General features: G+C 39.9%; 2 protein-coding genes across 4 annotated transcripts in view; both read left to right on the top strand.

Moving 5' to 3' along the window:
* The window catches only part of LOC145647389 (uncharacterized), a 28464-nt gene extending 8065 nt beyond the window's left edge, over window positions 1-20399 (top strand). For 2 of the 3 annotated variants that reach the window (XM_081695465.1, XM_081695463.1), the window contains exons 2-4: window positions 11324-11641; window positions 19625-19723; window positions 19854-20399. In XM_081695465.1, the coding sequence (XP_081551591.1) occupies window positions 11329-11641; window positions 19625-19723; window positions 19854-19918 (477 nt within the window). In that variant the 5' untranslated portion in view covers window positions 11324-11328 and the 3' untranslated portion in view covers window positions 19919-20399. Of the gene's footprint in view, window positions 1-11323; window positions 11642-19624; window positions 19724-19802 lie in introns of all 3 variants that reach the window. The other variant, XM_081695464.1, reaches the window with a different exon arrangement.
* LOC145643379 (polymeric immunoglobulin receptor-like) lies at window positions 41-7669 on the top strand. The gene is made up of 4 exons (XM_081694405.1): window positions 41-353; window positions 4793-5110; window positions 6736-7118; window positions 7661-7669. Exons 1-4 carry the CDS (start codon window positions 41-43, stop codon window positions 7667-7669), a joined length of 1023 nt encoding a protein of 340 aa, XP_081550531.1.
* Window positions 20400-20809: the final 410 nt, after the last annotated feature.

Here is a 20809-nt window from a genome sequence, read left to right on the forward strand (position 1 = left end):
AATAGTGAAGGCCTTTATCTCGTGTGTTTCTGCAGGCTGCATGTTGGTAGGGAATCTGAGGACAGACGTCATCACTGCATACACAGGAGACTCAGTACAGCTGCCCTGCTCCTGTACTGAACCACACGCCAAACCTGAGAGTTTCACCTGGCAGAAATACAACACAAGAAGACAAACATGGGATGTGATCACCAGTGAGAGTGAACAGTACAGAAACAGAGTTCAGATGGGTACTGCTCACTCTCCAGGAAATCTCTCTCTACTCATATCACACCTGACTGAAGAGGATGAGGGAGAATACTGGTGTTATCTTAACCAGTGGAACTATAAATACATCAAACTCATCATTAAAGGTAAAACACGGTATTTGATCCAAATCCAACTGCAAATGATAAATCCAGCTTTAAGGTTTTCTTATGTATCCACACTAGCAAAGTCTTGGTTGTCTGAGTTACTTGTAGACTTTCTGCTGTTATATTTGCTGTTGTGCTGTCATCTGTGCACATTACCAGTAACGTTTAGTTCAGTGATGGTCAAATACTCCTTTAATTGTAACAAATATCTTGGGCAGTTCAAGTAAGAATGTCTCAGGTTTTTAACACACATGCTTCTTTGTTTTGGTTTTTCTGTCACTGTTTTCATCTTTGTCTAGTTTGCATTCGTTAATCTTTGTATAAATATCCCTTGTTTTATCATCTTGGTTGTGGGTATCTGAATGTGCGCTCTAGTCCTCCCGTGAGTTTATTGTTGTTTGGTAACGTTATTAGCCTGCTCGTTATTCTAGTGTTTACTGTTTAACTTCCTTCTTGGTAATGATGTGCAGACGAAGTCTTGTGAAGCGTTTGAGGTTCTTCCTTATTGTACTGCTGAAGGATTCGAAGCATTGGAGCATTGAAAGCTGGTGACAAACAGCGACACCTGGTGGTTTTCAGAAATTATAGCAGCTAAAGATTCAAAACTGCGCAGCACTATAAACAATACAACACTGCACCGCCTTCATATGTCATTAAAAAAAAAAAAAGGATGATCAGTAATGATGTTTAATAATTAAATTCTGAAATAATTTGTGTAAAATCATTGTTTCCCTTTTATGTAAGTACAACAGGTTGGCGTTAGGAAATGTTTACTCTCACTTTTGACTTCTATAATTAGCACATTTCCAATTTTTTTTAGTAAAAAGATAAAGCTTCCAAGTTATAGGACAGTGCCAAACTTATGAAAGTCTCACCCTCATTCTGTGCTTCAGTGACGTCTGAAGCTTGGACCATCATTAGTCACGTGTTGTTAGTAACTTTAGTGGTAATATTAATGGTAATATTAACTTTAGTGGTAATAGTAACTGATACAAGCTTCGGTACACTGTGTGATACGAGCTTCGATGTCTTAGTATCAAATGTTACATCACAATTTTATTGTTTCTGCACAGTTCCTGTATCATTTTTCTCCCTTTTTGGTGTTCCATTTAGTCATTGCTTAGTTTGCATCATTTTGTTAATTTTGCCGTTGTGTCTACCTGTTTTGCAAATGAAGAACTTTCGTTTACACATGTGCGTCAAGTCCTGTCTGCCTCTGCGCTACATTATCGTTCTGAAAACTACACAGTGTGCAGATCATTAATGTTGGTGGACCAGCTGGATCAAAATCACTAATGTGTTCTTATTTTAGATTTTTGATTTAAAACATCTAAAATAAGAAGCAAGGCTTTACTATGACAAGTTGCAAATGGGCGTAAACAAACAGTCATAAAAGTTGATTTAGTCAATGTTGATGTCAGCTTGACATTACAAGTGACATATTTGGAGCTTGTTACTGTAATTATTTACCCCTGTCCCACTTACCTACAACCAAAGGCAGAGGTGCCGGCAAAGGTTTAATGCACATAAAATTACAAAATGTATCTGATTCCAAATTATTCCTGTAATTATAATTTATATTCTGAAGAGAATGCTCTACTGCATTGTCTAGCATGTGTTATGAGAATATACATAACCACCTTTCTGAAATTCCTGTCTTAATGCATCCTGCTTTTTCAGTGGTTCTGTCAGCCTAACATAGGATTTGACCTACTAAACTTATAGTGCAGAGATTGGATACTTTACAGGAAACTGGTGTCAGCACTCTAAATATATATAAAAATATAGCTGGCTCTTCACTCGGCCTCAATCTACCAGTGTAGAGAATTTTGACTACACCTTTGGATTTCCCCTCTCTTCATAAATTATCAGTGATTAACATCATCTGCGAGTGTCTGGAGTCCATCAGTCTCATTACAAATACTACGCGGAGAGCCGAGCTTCATAAGTTCAATGTAGCAAAGGGTTAAAGAAGGTGAAGTGGGTGGCCAGGCCGGGAACAGTAGAGCATGTCTGCTGGAGCATCGAGAGAGAGAGAGAGAGAGAGAGAGAGAGAACAAGCCCAAGGGAGAGATTTCTCCAAATGTACGTCTTCAGTCCACCAACTCTGCTCCAGCTCCACTCTCAGCTCTGCTCCAGCATTAACTCCATATGGTTCAGAATTTCTTTAGTCTGATCTTGATTGATCAACAGCCGAGTTTGTCCAACACTGACTAATCAAAGAGTGACCACATACGAGCAGCATCCCTGTCATAGCACATCTGAGAGGAACCCACAGCTGGTAGAGTGATTTACTGTCCTGAATAGCATTTGATGAATAACAATATCTCTGCAAGAGACCACAGATGACCACAGCAGTTGGGGCAAACAAGAACAAGACTTCATAGTTGAGAGTTTGGCCTACACATATAAATATGTTACAATTTTCTTGGTTGAAATGACATAGTATGCCATGACAAATGACGCTGTAGCTCAGTCTCTCTCAGTGTACACATATCTCAGCTACCTGTATGAGGGCATTATGGAATTTGTAGTTCATGAAGCATTTATGTATAAAGTCTTGTAATTTTGCTCTTTTTTTATCTTAATTTTGTAGCTGCTTGGGTTGAGGCTTTAGATTAGAATTTTCTGGAATGTCTATGGAAATAATGACCAATATGCTTCCAGATCCAAGACTGTTGAATAAATGTGTGATCACTGTTCTCCCTCTGACATATGCTGCCTGCTAAGGCATCTTATTTAGGTTCAATTTAAAGGCAGCATCAGACACTAAATCTGCAGTATAAATAATCTTTCACACCGAACACGAGAAAAATCTGCCTGGTGAAAAACCTCATTCACTTGAAGGGGCAAGAGCTTTACTTGCTTCTTTCTGAAAGAAAAGCAGCTGCTATTCTTATACTAATTATTAAAACAATGTCACAAGTAGTGTTAGCTGTTTTCTGAAGGACTACGTTCCCCAAAATTACACAATACCAAGACCGCCCATAATCCCCTCATTTTGCTCCACCCATGTGAAAACATGAGCGAGGTGGCAGTTAGATGTGACCGACGCTTAAGTCTTCATACATGATGGGAATGGAAATCTAATTAGAATGGGAATCTAACTGGATCATTTCTGTTACTCAGACCTTTGCCTGTACAGACAACACCAGACCCCTCACTAGACACACAGACAAACTCAGTGAGATCAGGTGGAAAACTGAACAAACATCAGCATTTCAAGAATCTGTAGCATTTGTTGTATGTGCCACTTGACTGCTGTAACAGCTGGAGAACCGCAGGGCGCGGAGCAGGACGCACAGACTCCCTCGACTTTGACACACATTTATTAACACGTAACGCTTACGACGACGGCACTCACACAACATAAACGGATAACATGAATACACGTAACACTGGCAGGAACATGACAGCAACATGAACATGTACGTTTAACATGAATACACGTAGGACTAGCAACACAAACAATGACCAACACTAATGCACACACCAACAGGGGTTTAAATACACACAGACACACACAACATTAAACCAGGGGCAGGTTTGTGCCATCATGGGGGCGTGGTTACAAAACAAAAAATCATTTCAACTGCACTCAGTGGGCTGTACTGCATATAGCGACTGGTCTGTACCAATAACTACTGTACTACATAAAACAAAAAATCTATCCAGCAGCAGGATCTGCAGTTCTACTTCTGTCTGTTTCTAGTTACATCTTCTGTTTGTATTTGTATTTCATGCCTGTAGTTAATGACTCTTGTCTTCTGTCCTTTTTAGGTTCTAGTCAGTTATATACCCATATTACACACAACTTGTTTAGTTTCCTTATTTAGTTACTACTGTTCTCATTTGCTCTAGAGAGAGGGGGAGAAAAAGAAAGAGGGAGAGAGAGAGGAGGGAAGGAGAGAGAGAGAGAAAGGAAGAAATAGAGAGAGAATGAGGGATAGAGAGAGAAGGAGAGAAGGAGGGAGGGAGGGAGCGAGGGTGGGCAGAGGGGGAGAGAGAGAAGGAGGGAGGGAGAGAGACAATATATAATCAGACGTTTACATCTTATAACTTGATGGTCATGTATCCATCATACCAACATCTATTGGGAAATCTCTTAGTGATTTCCAGTACCATCATCAGTTGGCTGGTACCATCAGTACCATCAGGTGACTGGACCTGGAGCAATTAAGTATGCCATATATAATAGTTAAGTATGTCATATATAATAATAATGGAGTATGTGATATACAATAATAATTAAGTATGTCATATATAATAATAATAACGGAGTATGTCATATATAATAATTAAGTATGTCATATATAATAATAATGGAGTATGTCATATATAATAATAATGGAGTATGTCATATGTAATAACAGCCATTTTACATGTACATGTGCAGCCATGTTTAATAGTGAAGGCCTTTATCCTGTGTGTTTCTGCAGGCTGCATGTTGGTAGGGAATCTGAGGACAGACGTCATCACTGCATACACAGGAGACTCAGTACTGCTGCCCTGCTCCTGTACTGACCCACACGCCAAACATGAGAGTTTCACCTGGAGGAAACGCAACACAAACAGAAACACATGGGACGTGATCACCAGTGAGAGTGAACAGTACAGAAACAGAGTTCAGATGGGTACTGTTCACTCTCCAGGAAATCTCTCTCTATTCATATCACACCTGACTGAAGAGGATGAGGGAGTCTACAGGTGTTATCCTAACCAGTGGAACTATAAAGCCATCAGACTCATCATTAAAGGTAAAACACTGTATTTGATCCAAATCCAACTGCAAATGATAAATCCAGCTTTAAGGTTTTCTTAGGTATCCACACTAGCAAAATCTTGGTTGTCTGAGTTACTTGTAGACTTTCTGCTGTCATATTTGTTGTTGTGCTGTCATCTTTGCACATTACCAGTAACCTTTAGTTCAGTGATGGTCAAATACTCTTTTAAACAATGTCACAAGTAGTGTTAGCTGTTTTCTGAATGACTACCTTCCCCAAAATTAAACAACATGAAGAGCAGCCATAATCACCTGATTTTGCTCAACCCATGTGAAAAAATTAAATCTTAAATTTTAAGTCTTCATACATGATGGGAATGTAATTAGAATGGGAATCTAACTGGATCATTTCTGTTACTCAGACCTTTGCCTGTACAGACAACACCAGACCCCTCACTAGACACACAGACAAACTCAGTGAGATCAGGTGGAAAACTGAACAAACATCAGCACTTCAAGAATCTGTAGCATTTGTTGTATGTGCCACTTGATTGCTGTAACAGCTGGAGTGCCGCAGGGCGCGGAGCAGGACGCACAGACTCCCTTGACTTTGACAGACATTTATTGATACATAACGCTTACGACGACGGCACTCACACAACATAAACGGATAACACGAATACACGTAACACTGCAGGAACACTAACGACGCAACACAAACATATACGTTTAACATGAATACACGTAGGACTAGCAACACAAACAATGACCAACACTAATGCACACACCAACAGGGGTTTAACTACACACAGACACACACAACATTAAACCAGGGGCAGGTGTGTGCCATCATGGGGGCGTGGTTACAAAACAAAAAATCATTTCAACTGCACTCAGTGGGCCGTACTGCATATAGCGACTGGTCTGTATCAATAACTACTGTACTACATAAAACAAAAAATCTATCCAGCAGCAGGATCTGCAGTTCTACTTCTGTCTGTTTCTAGTTACATCTTCTGTTTGTATTTGTATTTCATGCCTGTAGTTAATGACTCTTGTCTTCTGTCCTTTTTAGGTTCTAGTCAGTTATATACCCATATTACACACAACTTGTTTAGTTTCCTTATTTAGTTACTACTGTTCTCATTTATCTAGAGAGAGGGGGAGAAAAAGAAAGAGGGAGAGAGAGAGGAGGGAAGGAGAGAGAGAGAGAAAGGAAGAAATAGAGAGAGAATGAGGGATGGAGAGAGAAGGAGAGAAGGAGGGAGGGAGGGAGGGAGGGAGGGAGGGAGGGAGCGAGGGTGGGCAGAGGGGGAGAGAGAGAAGGAGGGAGGGAGAGAGACAATATATAATCAGACATTTACATCTTATAACTTGATGGTCATGTATCCATCATACCAACATCTATTGGGAAATCTCTTAGTGATTTCCAGTACCATCATCAGTTGGCTGGTACCATCAGTACCATCAGGTGACTGGACCTGGAGCAATTAAGTATGCCATCTATAATAAAAATGGAGTATGTGATATACAATAACAATTAAGTATGTCATATATAATAATAATAACGGAGTATGTCATATATAATAATAACCATTTTACATGTAAATGTGCAGCTATGTTTAATAGTGAAGGCCTTTATCTCGTGTGTTTCTGCAGGCTGCATGTTGGTAGGGAATCTGAGGACAGACGTCATCACTGCATACACAGGAGACTCAGTACAGCTGCCCTGCTCCTGTACTGAACCACACGCCAAACCTGAGAGTTTCACCTGGCAGAAATACAACACAAGAAGACAAACATGGGATGTGATCACCAGTGAGAGTGAACAGTACAGAAACAGAGTTCAGATGGGTACTGCTCACTCTCCAGGAAATCTCTCTCTACTCATATCACACCTGACTGAAGAGGATGAGGGAGAATACTGGTGTTATCTTAACCAGTGGAACTATAAATACATCAAACTCATCATTAAAGGTAAAACACGGTATTTGATCCAAATCCAACTGCAAATGATAAATCCAGCTTTAAGGTTTTCTTATGTATCCACACTAGCAAAGTCTTGGTTGTCTGAGTTACTTGTAGACTTTCTGCTGTTATATTTGCTGTTGTGCTGTCATCTGTGCCCATTACCAGTAACGTTTAGTTTAGTGATGGTCAAATACTCCTTTAATTGTAACAAATATCTTTGGCAGTTCAAGTAAGAATTTCTCAGGTTTTTAACACACATGCTTCTTTGTTTTGGTTTTTCTGTTCCGACCCCTCGTTTGGTTTTCCTGTCACTGTTTTCATCTTTGTCTAGTTTGCATTCGTTAATCTTTGTATAAATATCCCTTGTTTTATCGTCTTGGCTGTGGGTCTTTGAATGTGCGCTCTCTCGTCCTCCCGTGAGATTATTGTTGTTTGGTAACGTTATTAGCCTGCTCGTTATTCTAGTGTTTACTGTTTAACTTCCTTCTTGGTAATGATGTGCAGATGAAGTCTTGTGAAGCGTTTGAGGTTCTTCCTTATTGTACTGCTGAAGGATTCGAAGCTTTGGAGCATTGAAAGCTGGTGACAAACAGCGACCCCTGGTGGTTTTCAGAAATTATAGCAGCTAAAGATTCAAAACTGCGCAGCACTATAAACAATACAACACTGCACCGCCTTCATATGTCATTAAAAAAAAAAAAAAGGATGATCAGTAATGATGTTTAATAATTAAATTCTGAAATAATTTGTGTAAAATCATTGTTTCCCTTTTATGTAAGTACAACAGGTTGGCGTTAGGAAATGTTTACTCTCACTTTTGACTTCTATAATTAGCACATTTCCAATTTTTTTTAGTAAAAAGATAAAGCTTCCAAGTTATAGGACAGTGCCAAACTTATGAAAGTCTCACCCTCATTCTGTGCTTCAGTGACGTCTGAAGCTTCGACCATCATTATTCACGTGTTGTTAGTAACTTTAGTGGTAATATTAATGGTAATATTAACTTTAATGGTAATAGTAACTGATACAAGCTTCGGTACACTGTGTGATACGAGCTTCGATGTCTTAGTATCAAATGTTACATCACAATTTTATTGTTTCTGCACAGTTCCTGTATCATTTTTCTCCCTTTTTGGTGTTCCATTTAGTCATTGCTTAGTTTGCATCATTTTGTTAATTTTGCCGTTGTGTCTACCTGTTTTGCAAATGAAGAACTTTCGTTTACACATGTGCGTCAAGTCCTGTCTGCCTCTGCGTTACATTATCGTTCTGAAAACTACACAGTGTGCAGATCATTAATGTTGGTGGACCAGCTGGATCAAAATCACTAATGTGTTCTTATTTTAGATTTTTGATTTAAAACATCTAAAATAAGAAGCAAGGCTTTACTATGACAAGTTGCAAATGGGCGTAAACAAACAGTCATAAAAGTTGATTTAGTCAATGTTGATGTCAGCTTGACATTACAAGTGACATATTTGGAGCTTGTTACTGTAATTATTTACCCCTGTCCCACTTACCTACAACCAAAGGCAGAGGTGCCGGCAAAGGTTTAATGCACATAAAATTACAAAATGTATCTGATTCCAAATTATTCCTGTAATTATAATTTATATTCTGAAGAGAATGCTCTACTGCATTGTCTAGCATGTGTTATGAGAATATACATAACCACCTTTCTGAAATTCCTGTCTTAATGCATCCTGCTTTTTCAGTGGTTCTGTCAGCCTAACATAGGATTTGACCTACTAAACTTATAGTGCAGAGATTGGATACTTTACAGGAAACTGGTGTCAGCACTCTAAATATATATAAAAATATAGCTGGCTCTTCACTCGGCCTCAATCTACCAGTGTAGAGAATTTTGACTACACCTTTGGATTTCCCCTCTCTTCATAAATTATCAGTGATTAACATCATCTGCGAGTGTCTGGAGTCCATCAGTCTCATTACAAATACTACGCGGAGAGCCGAGCTTCATAAGTTCAATGTAGCAAAGGGTTAAAGAAGGTGAAGTGGGTGGCCAGGCCGGGAACAGTAGAGCATGTCTGCTGGAGCATCGAGAGAGAGAGAGAGAGAGAGAGAGAGAGAACAAGCCCAAGGGAGAGATTTCTCCAAATGTACGTCTTCAGTCCACCAAATATGCTCCAGCTCCACTCTCAGCTCTGCTCCAGCATTAACTCCATATGGTTCAGAATTTCTTTAGTCTGATCTTGATTGATCAACAGCCGAGTTTGTCCAACACTGACTAATCAAAGAGTGACCACATACGAGCAGCATCCCTGTCATAGCACATCTGAGAGGAACCCACAGCTGGTAGAGTGATTTACTGTCCTGAATAACAATTGATGAATAACAATATCTCTGCAAGAGACCACAGATGACCACAGCAGTTGGTGGCAAACAAGAACAAGACTTCATAGTTGAGAGTTTGGTGTACACATATAAATATGTTATGATTTTCTTGGTTGAAATGACATAGTATGCCATGACAAATGACGCTGTAGCTCAGTCTCTCTCAGTGTACACATATCTCAGCTACCTGTATGAGGGCATTATGGAATTTGTAGTTCATGAAGCATTTATGTACAAAGTCTTGTAATTTTGCTCTTTTTTTATCTTAATTTTGTAGCTGGTTGGGTTGAGGCTTTAAATTAGAATTTTCTGGAATGTCTATGGAAATACTGACCATTATGCTTCCAGATCCAAGACTGTTGAATAAATGTGTGATCACTCCCTCTGACATATGCTGCCTGCTAAGGCATCTTATTTAGGTTCAATTTAAAGGCAGCATCAGACACTAAATCTGCAGTATAAATAATCTTTCACACTGAACACAAGAAAAATCTGCCTGGTGAAAAACCTCATTCACTTGAAGGGGCAAGAGCTTTACTTGCTTCTTTCTGAAAGAAAAGCAGCTGCTATTCTTATACTAATTATTAAAACAATGTCACAAGTAGTGTTAGCTGTTTTCTGAAGGACTACGTTTCCCAAAATTACACAATACCAAGACCGCCCATAATCCCCTCATTTTGCTCCACCCATGTGAAAACATGAGCGAGGTGGCAGTTAGATGTGACCGACGCTTAAGTCTTCATACATGATGGGAATGGAAATCTAATTAGAATGGGAATCTAACTGGATCATTTCTGTTACTCAGACCTTTTCCTGTACAGACAACACCAGACCCCTCACTAGACACACAGACAAACTCAGTGAGATCAGGTGGAAAACTGAACAAACATCAGCACTTCAAGAATCTGTAGCATTTGATGTATGTACCACTTGATTGCTGTAACAGCTGGAGTGCCGCAGGGCGCGGAGCAGGACGCACAGACTCCCTCGACTTTGACGGACATTTATTAACACATAACACTTACGACGACGGCACTCACACAAAATAAACGGATAACACGAATACACGTAACACTGGCAGGAACATGACAGCAACATGAACATATACGTTTAACATGAATACACGTAGGACTAGCAACACAAACAATGACCAACACTAATGCACACACCAACAGGGGTTTAAATACACACAGACACACACAACATTAAACCAGGGGCAGGTTTGTGCCATCATGGGGGCGTGGTTACAAAACAAAAAGTGACTTCAACTGCAGGCGGTGGGCCATACTGCATATAGCGACTGGTCTGTACCAATAACTACTGTACTACATAAAACAAAAAATCTGTCCAGCAGCAGGATCTGCAGTTCTACTTCTGTCTGTTTCTAGTTACATCTTCTGTTTGTATTTGTATTTCATACCTGTAGTTAATGACTCTTGTCTTCTGTCCTGTTTAGGTTCTAGTCAGTTATATACCCATATTACACACGACTTGTTTAGTTTACTTATTTAGTTACTACTGTTCTCATTTGCTCTAGAGAGAGGGGGAGAGAAAGAAAGGGATGGAGAGAGAGAGAGAGAGAGAGAAGGAGGGAGGGAGAGAGACAATCTATAATCAATATAATCAGACATTTAAATCTTATAACTTGATGGTCATGCATCCATCATACCAGCATATATTGGGAAATCTCTTAATGATTTCCAGTACCATCATCAGTTGGCTGGTACCATCAGTACCATCAGGTGACTGGACCTGGAGCAATTAAGTATGTCATATATAATAATTAAGTATGTCATATTTAATAATAATGGAGTATGTCATATATAATAATAATAATGGAGTATGTCATATATAATCATTTTACATGTACATATGCAGCCATGTTTAATAGTGAAGGCCTTTATCCCGTGTGTTTCTGCAGGCTGCATGCTGCAAGGGAATCTGAGGAGAGACGTCATCACTGCATACACAGGAGACTCAGTACTGCTGCCCTGCTCCTGTACTGACCCACACGCCAAACCTGAGAGTTTCACCTGGAAGAAACGCAACACAAGCAGTAAAACATGGGACGTGATCACCAGTGAGAGTGAACAAAACAGAAACAGAGTTCAGATGGGTACTGCTCACTCTCCAGGAAATCTCTTTCTACTCATATCACACCTGACTGAAGAGGATGAGGGAGTCTACAGGTGTTATCCTAACCAGTGGAACTATAAAGCCATCAGACTCACCATTAAAGGTAAAACACGGTATTTGATCCAAATCCAACTGTAAATGATAAATCCAGCTTTAAGGTTTTCTTATGTATCCACACTAGCAAAGTCTTGGTTGTCTGAGTTGCTTGTAGACTTTCTGCTGTCATATTTGTTGTTGTGCTGTCATCTGTGCCCATTACCAGTAACGTTTAGTTTAGTGATGGTCAAATACTCCTTTAATTGTAACAAATATCTTTGGCAGTTCAAGTAAGAATTTCTCAGGTTTTTAACACACATGCTTCTTTGTTTTGGTTTTTCTGTTCCGACCCCTCGTTTGGTTTTCCTGTCACTGTTTTCATCTTTGTCTAGTTTGCATTCGTTAATCTTTGTATAAATATCCCTTGTTTTATCGTCTTGGCTGTGGGTCTTTGAATGTGCGCTCTCTCGTCCTCCCGTGAGATTATTGTTGTTTGGTAACGTTATTAGCCTGCTTGTTATTCTAGTGTTTACTGTTTAACTTCCTTCTTGGTAATGATGTGCAGACGAAGTCCTGTGAAGCGTTTGAGGTTCTTCCTTATTGTACTGCTGAAGGATTCGAAGCATTGGAGCATTGAAAGCTGGTGACAAAACAGTGACACCTGGTAGTTCTCAGAAATTATAGCAGCCATATATTCAAAACTGCGCAGCATTAGAAACTATTACAACACTCCGCCGCCTTCATATGTCATTAAAAAAAATGGATGATCAGTAATGATGTTTAGTAATTAAATTCTGAAATTATTTGTCTAAAATCATTGTTTCCCTTTTATGTAAAAGACAACAGGTTGGCGTTATGAAACGTTTACTCTCACTTTTGACTTCTATAATTAGCATTTCCATTTGTTTTTTTTAGTAAAAAGAAAAAGCTTCCAAGTTACAGGACAGTGCCAAACTTATGAAACAGTCTCACCCTCATCCTGTGCTTCAGTGATGTCTAAAGCTTCGACCGTCATTAGTCACGTGTTGTTAGTAATGGATGATCAGTAATGATGTTTAGTAATTAAATTCTGAAATTATTTGTCTAAAATCATTGTTTCCCTTTTATGTAAAAGACAACAGGTTGGCGTTATGAAACGTTTACTCTCACTTTTGACTTCTATAATTAGCATTTCCATTTGTTTTTTTTAGTAAAAAGAAAAAGCTTCCAAGTTACAGGACAGTGCCAAACTTATGAAACAGTCTCACCCTCATCCTGTGCTTCAGTGATGTCTAAAGCTTCGACCGTCATTAGTCACGTGTTGTTAGTAACTTTAGTGGTACTATTAATGGTAATATTAACTTTAGTGGTAATAGTAACTGATACAAGCTTCAGTACACAGTGTGATACGAGCTTCGATGTCTTAGTATCAAATGTTACATCACAATTTTATTGTTTCTGCACAGTTCCTGTATCATTTTTCTCCTTTTGGTGTTCCATTTAGTCAGTGCTTAGTTTGCATCATTTTGTTAATTTTGCCGTTGTGTCTACCTGTTTTGCAAATGAAGAACTTTCATTTACATGCATCAAGTCCTGTCTGCCTCTGCCTCTGCGTTACATTATCGTGTTGAAAACTGCACAGTGTGCAAATCAGTAATGTTGGTGAACCAGCTGGATCAAAATCACTAATGTGTTCTTATTTTAGATTTTTGATTTAAAACATCTAAAATAAGAAGCAAGGCTTTGCTATGACAAGTTGCAAATGGGCGTAAACAAACAGTCATAAAAGTTGATTTAGTCAATGTTGATGTTAGCTTCACATTACAAGTGACATATTTGGAGCTTCTGTTACTGTAATTATTTACCCCTGTCCCACTTACCTACAACCAAAGGCAGAGGTGCAGGCAAAGGTTTAATGCACATAAAACTACAAAATGTATCTGATTCCAAATTATTCCTGTAATTACAATTTATATTCTGAAGAGAATGCTCTACTGCATTGTCTAATGTGTTATGAGAATATGCATAACCACCTTTCTAAAATTCCTTTCTTAATACATCCTGCTTTGTCAGCGGTTCTGTCAACCTAACATAGGATTTGACCTACTAAATGTGCAGTGCAAAGATTGGATACTTTACAGGAAACTGGTGTCAGCAGTCTAAATATATAGAAAAATATAGCTGGCTCTTCACTCATTCTCAATCCACCAGTGCAGAGAATTTTGACTACAGCTTTGGACTTCCTCTCTCTTAATAAATTATCAAGTGATTAACATCATCTGCGAGTGTCTGGACTCCATCAGTCTCATTACAAATACGACACGGAGAGCCGAGCTTCATGAGTTCAATGTAGCAAGGGGTTAATTACCATAATAGAAGAGAAGTAGATACACAATAGAATAGAATAGATATTATAATGAAACCAATTAGAATAAAATAGATATTATAATGAAACCAATTAGAATAAAATAGATATTATAATGAAACTCTGTAAATAAGTTACAGAAATGTGGCACAGAAAATACTTTCTAAATGTTACCTAAGTGCCAGATTGAGAGAAAGACAACATGGACATTAAAGAAGGTGAAGTGGGTGGCCAGGCCAGGAACAGTAGAGCATGTCTGCTGGGGCATCCAGGCAGAAAAAAGAGAGCGAGAAGGAGAGACAGAAATAGAATGTGACTGAGAGAGAGCATGACAGAGAGAGAGAGGGAGAGAGAGAGAGCACAAGCCCAAGGGAGAGATTTCTCCAAATGTACGTCTTCAGTCCACCAACTCTGCTCCAGCTCCACTCTCAGCTCTGCTCCAGCATTAACTCCTTATGGTTCAGAATTTCTTTAGTCTTATCTTGATTGATCAACAGCAGAGTTTGTCCAACACTGACTAATCAAAGAGTGACCACATACGAGCAGCATCCCTGTCATAGCACATCCGAGAGGAACCCACAGCTGGTAGAGTGATTTACTGTCCTGAATAACAATTGATGAATAACAATATCTCTGCAAGAGACCACAGATGACCACAGCAGTTGGGGCAAACAAGAACAAGACTTCATAGTTGAGAGTTTGGCCTACACATATAAATATGTTACAATTTTCTTGGTTGAAATGACATAGTATGCCATGACAAATGACGCTGTAGCTCAGTCTCTCTCAGTGTACACATATCTCAGCTACCTGTATGAGGGCATTATGGAATTTGTAGTTCATGAAGCATTTATGTATAAAGTCTTGTAATTTTGCTCTTTTTTTATCTTAATTTTGTAGCTGCTTGGGTTGAGGCTTTAGATTAGAATTTTCTGGAATGTCTATGGAAATAATGACCAATATGCTTCCAGATCCAAGACTGTTGAATAAATGTGTGATCACTGTTCTCCCTCTGACATATGCTGCCTGCTAAGGCATCTTATTTAGGTTCAATTTAAAGGCAGCATCAGACACTAAATCTGCAGTATAAATAATCTTTCACACCGAACACGAGAAAAATCTGCCTGGTGAAAAACCTCATTCACTTGAAGGGGCAAGAGCTTTACTTGCTTCTTTCTGAAAGAAAAGCAGCTGCTATTCTTATACTAATTATTAAAACAATGTCACAAGTAGTGTTAGCTGTTTTCTGAAGGACTACGTTCCCCAAAATTACACAATACCAAGACCGCCCATAATCCCCTCATTTTGCTCCACCCATGTGAAAACATGAGCGAGGTGGCAGTTAGATGTGACCGACGCTTAAGTCTTCATACATGATGGGAATGGAAATCTAATTAGAATGGGAATCTAACTGGATCATTTCTGTTACTCAGACCTTTGCCTGTACAGACAACACCAGACCCCTCACTAGACACACAGACAAACTCTTTGAGATCCGTTGGAAAACTGAACAAACATCAGCACTTCAAGAATCTGTAGCATTTGTTGTATGTGCCACTTGATTGCTGTAACAGCTGGAGTGCCGCAGGGCGCGGAGCAGGACGCACAGACTCCCTCGACTTTGAAAGACATTTATTGATACTTAACGCTTACGACGACGGCACTCACACAACATAAACGGATAACACGAATAAACGTAACACTGCAGGAACACTAACGACGGCAACACAAACATATACGTTTAACATGAATACACGTAGGACTAGCAACACAAACAATGACCAACACTAATGCACACACCAACAGGGGTTTAACTACACACAGACACACACAACATTAAACCAGGGGCAGGTGTGTGCCATCATGGGGGCGTGATTACAGAACAAAAAGTGACTTCAACTGCAGGCGGTGGGCCGTACCACGTGACCAGTGGTGAGGGGAGCGTTCCGTGACAATTGCTGACTTAATATAAAGAATTCTAGTGAAGGCTTCCACACTGATGCTCTATCAGAGTTACATATATTGTCTCTGACCTTTATTTAACTGTTAGTTTTGTGGCATTACTTAAGACATTCACAATCATATAAACATCAAAATGGAACACTTTATTTCAGAACCAGGGCAAATGCATCACTTTCAGTACAAAGTAATTTACAACAGAGTCATATGGGAGTTTCATTTCAGCTTCATCACCCAGTTTCAAGAACAGGAAGGTACTACATGGTTTGAGGTGCTCACATCTGTTCAGATGTGTGAGGTATGAGTGGTTCAGGTACAGCAGTGTTACTGGATTCAGTGATACTGGTAGGCTGAGAGTGTTCTGACAGTGAAAGATATCCAGCCAGCAGTGTTTCAGTGGTCAGACACTGACCATGACTGGAGTTGGAGGATGGTTAACACTAACTGTGTAATAGACCAGATGGGCTAGAACCACTGACTCTACAAATACAAGATTTTTCTCAACCATTCATATTTATCAAATGTGATGGAGCATAAACTATTGCATAAAGAGAGAGAGAAGGAGGGAAGCAGAGAGAGAGAGAAGGAGGGAGGCAGAGAGGGAGAGAAAGAAAGGGAAAAAAAATAAGAGCAGAGAGAAGAGTCTCCTCTCACAGCTGGTGCTGACACTGAGTTCATTAACACACACTAACACTAACACATCAGGACCAGTCTGAAGTACAAACAATCAGACCAAACCAAATTATTACACTTCACAAACTAAACTACATCACCCACTGGAACACAAACACAAGCACAAAGCAAAATGCAACGTTATCTGGCCCTAAAACGTCAGTACACTGTAGCAGACGACCTGTACACAGTGACTGACATTAAACACAGAACCACGTTGACAAAGTCCAGACTCAGAGAACACAGCTTGCCGTCCAGACCAGCCGATATAAATGTCATGGCTGCCCAGAGAACAGAGACTCTGTCAGCAATGTAAATATGACACTGTAGAGACAGAGCTGCACTTCCTCACTGAATGTGAAAAATTCATCCAAATATGGCAAATTTACTTTACAAAATCTGAGACGATCCACCCAACTTTAAGTGTCTGTCTAACACTGACAAACTGCCCATCCTACTGGGCGAAAAGAAGGAAAGCAGCGCTTTAGCTGGGTGATGCATATCTGCCTGCCATAAGATGAGGGACAGTGATTAACCCACCCAAACACACACACACACACACAAACAGACTATATTACCCAGTTTATAAAAGTTACCTAACTATTTATTATTATTAACTATTTATTATTAACTATTTATTATTATTATTATTATTATTATTATTATTATTATTATTATTATTATTATTAACTATTTATTATTTTCCATCATTATTATTTATTCATTTTCCTTTCTTTTCACTTCTTCCCTTTTACTTCTAATTATTATTATTTCAGACCAATTACAGTTTCTCTTCAAGTTCTTTATCATAACAGAATTCTTAATTTCCATAATTGCAAAGGTTGTAATGTTGTGTAATGTTCATGTTATAATACTGCTTTGGCAATATTACAATACTATAGTTGTATATGCTCATGCCAATAAAACTTACTGAACTGAAATGCACTGAGAGAGAGAGAGAGAGAGAGAGAGAGAGAGACTTGACTCAGAAGTCCCTAATTCATTCATTCAGAAAATGACTGAAGGACACACTGCATCTACAGAGCCCTGCAGCTTCAGACGTAGCCAACGTATCACCACCACTGACACACAGAGGAGTGAACACGTCTGCTTGGCCAAACTGTACATACATCAGTTCTGTAGTACAAAATCTAAACATGTTAAATACATAACAGCCCTGAACCCTCATTACTTATAATTGATCACACTTTTCTAATCTTGCAGAGGCTCCATATAAACCTGTAAATCCTCCTCCAGTGGACACTGACACAACAAGTCCAACAGCTTCAACTAAACCTACTACTACAATGACGTCTCCAAAAGGTTATAAGACATTCAGTCCATCAACTACCAATGGAGGTAACACGCATTGGTTTAACGAGTGTGGGGCAGGATGCAAGCGTGACTTAGCCTGGTTTGATGCATTTTTTGTTTTTAATGAAAATGAAAGCGCACGTGAACGTACTGTGCTAATGTTGCATACACAATGTCATACAAGCGATTAAGGCAAAATAACTGACATTAGTGGTTGTACAGGATTGGGCTTTATAGGGTAAATAATGAGGGTGAGACTAGACCCAGGTGACGGGGGAAAGTGAAAGGGGAAACACAGGACCCCTGTGTGAGGGCATGAACCACACAAAGCATGTGGAGGAACAAAAACAAACAAAGGAGCACATGGGGAGGAGGATGGTGGTGAGAGGTGTTACAGTAGCACCCACACCCCCCTTAACACGGGGCTCCTGTGTGATGGTGGTGAGGGGTGTTACAGTAGCACCCACACCCCCCTTAACACGGGGCTCCTGTGTGATGGTGGTGAGGGGTGTTACAGTAGCACCCACACCCCCCTTAACACGGGGCTCCTGTGTGATGGTGGTGAGGGGTGTTACAGTAGCACCCACACCCTCCTTAACACGGGGCTCCTGTGTGATGGTGGTGAGGGGTGTTACAGTAGCACCCACACCCTCCTTAACACGGGGCTCCTGTGTGATGGTGGTGAGGGGTGTTACAGTAGCACCCACACCCTCCTTAACACGGGGCTCCTGACGTGCATAACAGTTGACAAGGGAGCCCAAGCCCAGCATCACACAGCAGGGTCTGGAGAACCTGGACAAGGACAGGTGGAAAAGGAGGAAAAAAAGGGGCAAGTCCATCGGGTGAGGGGTGGAAACAGGACTTTGTACCACAACCAGAGACCTGACAGCAGGCTGGACAGGAGACGAGTGGGTTCCAGCTTGGGCAGTGGGATGGACGGGAGCCCGGCTGAGAGTAGGAGCACGGGATACGGGATAACAGGAACCGAACCACAGCTGGGATTGGGACAGTTACAAAGACATGAATGGGGACAGACAAAGGCAGACACTGGGACTGGTAGGGTAACAATGAAAAGTCAGTCCAAGCACAACAGAGATGTGACAGGAGGTAGCCAGGCCAGGAATGAGGGAGAATGTCTGCAGAGAGCGAAAGCGAGAGAGAGCGAGAGAGCGAGAGAGAGAGAGAGAGAGACCCCCCCCGGGACAGCTATTCTGCTCAGGTGAAGACTAATCCACTCCATGAGGACTTGACCCAGCAGTCCCTGTTTCATTCACTCACAGAAAATGACTGAAGGACACACTGCACCTACAGAACCTGTAACCTCACACTTAGCCATCCTATTAACCACCAGTAACACAGTGAACCGAATACTTTTGCTTTTACAAACTGTACATACATCAGTTTTGTAGTACAAAATATAAATGTAAACATGTAAAACGCATGAAAGCACAGAACCTTCAGTACTTTCAACTCATCATATTTTCTATTCTTGCAGAGGCCCCACATTCATTCTGTTCATCAACTACCACTGAATTTAAGATGCATTTGTTTAATAATATTCTCCCATCAACTCCATAAAATGATTCCCCACTATATACTACTACTACGAATACTAATAATAATAATAGTAGTAAACGACATTTAGTTTAACATTTAGTTTAAGAGGGAGTGTTTGGAAGAGTAAACAGTTCACAGCTGTGCTAAATAAATGTATTCTGCTGCTGTGTAAGACTGGGGTCAGTGTTTGTTGTGTTGTTACAGTCTCTCCTCAGACTCTGCCCTACATCCCCTTTGCTTTGGTCACTGTGATCTTCCTCCACATTATCGTGGCTGTGGTTTATTGCACCAAAAGAAACAAAGGTAAAAATCTCATTAGCAAGCTGTTATAATCAGATTGTTTTCTCATTGTGTCCATTAACATCCATTTTACCATGTGCAGAGTCAGATCCTGAATGAACTGAGTTGTTCTTGTTCATGTGACCTGCTTCAGTGTCAGAAATGAGCAGAGTTCACTATAACACTGCTGGTGGAGATGAAACAGCTAGTCTGCAGTAGAGAAGAAAACCAAGAGAAATCAACAGACCAGCTACAGACCTACACACCTGTTTAACAGACCTGCCACACACATCTGATCAGCGTTAAGTGGCACTGAAATCTGCGTTGTGGTTCGGTCCGGTAGAGAGGAACCGGTGCTAATTACTTGCTAATTGCTAATTAGATACTAGCATAAAGTAGGACTTGTAGGGGCAGGACAATATAGAACTAAATTCTGACTCCAACAAGCATCATTTTGCTTGTCTGTAAAAAATGTATTGCGTCTGTAAAAAATGTATTGCGTTTTATTATTACATTATCGTATTTTTCCCCAAAAATATTTTTTTCTGCATTTTATGTGTGTATTTCTATTGAAGGATTTTTTTAAATTTGAATTTTAAATAGCATCATATTTTTTTTTCTGTTCTTAATCATGTCTTTTAAAGTCAAATGCCAAACTGTTGGCTGTACGCATCACTTCCACTGTGTATCTATTGTTGTTTCATAAATAAAGAGCCAAAGCAGGACAGAGAGTTGTGGTTTCTGTTTACACCCACTGATAACCACACACATCATGAAGGTGTGTGTGGTGCAGTTTGACAGCAGAATGTGTGTAGAGTGCAGTTCACTGACAGCAGTTGGACATGCCACTATCTGTTGGACATCACTATCTGTGATGTGTCTAGCTGGGGGGAATTGGCACACACACATACATACACAAACATAAAAACACATGCACACATTCATACAAACAAAAACATACACACACACACACACACATACAGCTGCTTCAGGATGGCCAGACCCACATTTGAAGGACCTGGAGAAAAAAACATAATTTTACACACACACTAAATGTACAAAGTGATACACACCTACCCCCCCCCCCCCCCACACACACACACACTCACA

This window comes from Electrophorus electricus, chromosome 2 (assembly GCF_041902795.1).
Source record: "Electrophorus electricus isolate QZ-2024a chromosome 2, ASM4190279v1, whole genome shotgun sequence".
In the NCBI taxonomy this organism is placed as follows: Eukaryota; Metazoa; Chordata; class Actinopteri; order Gymnotiformes; family Gymnotidae; genus Electrophorus; species Electrophorus electricus.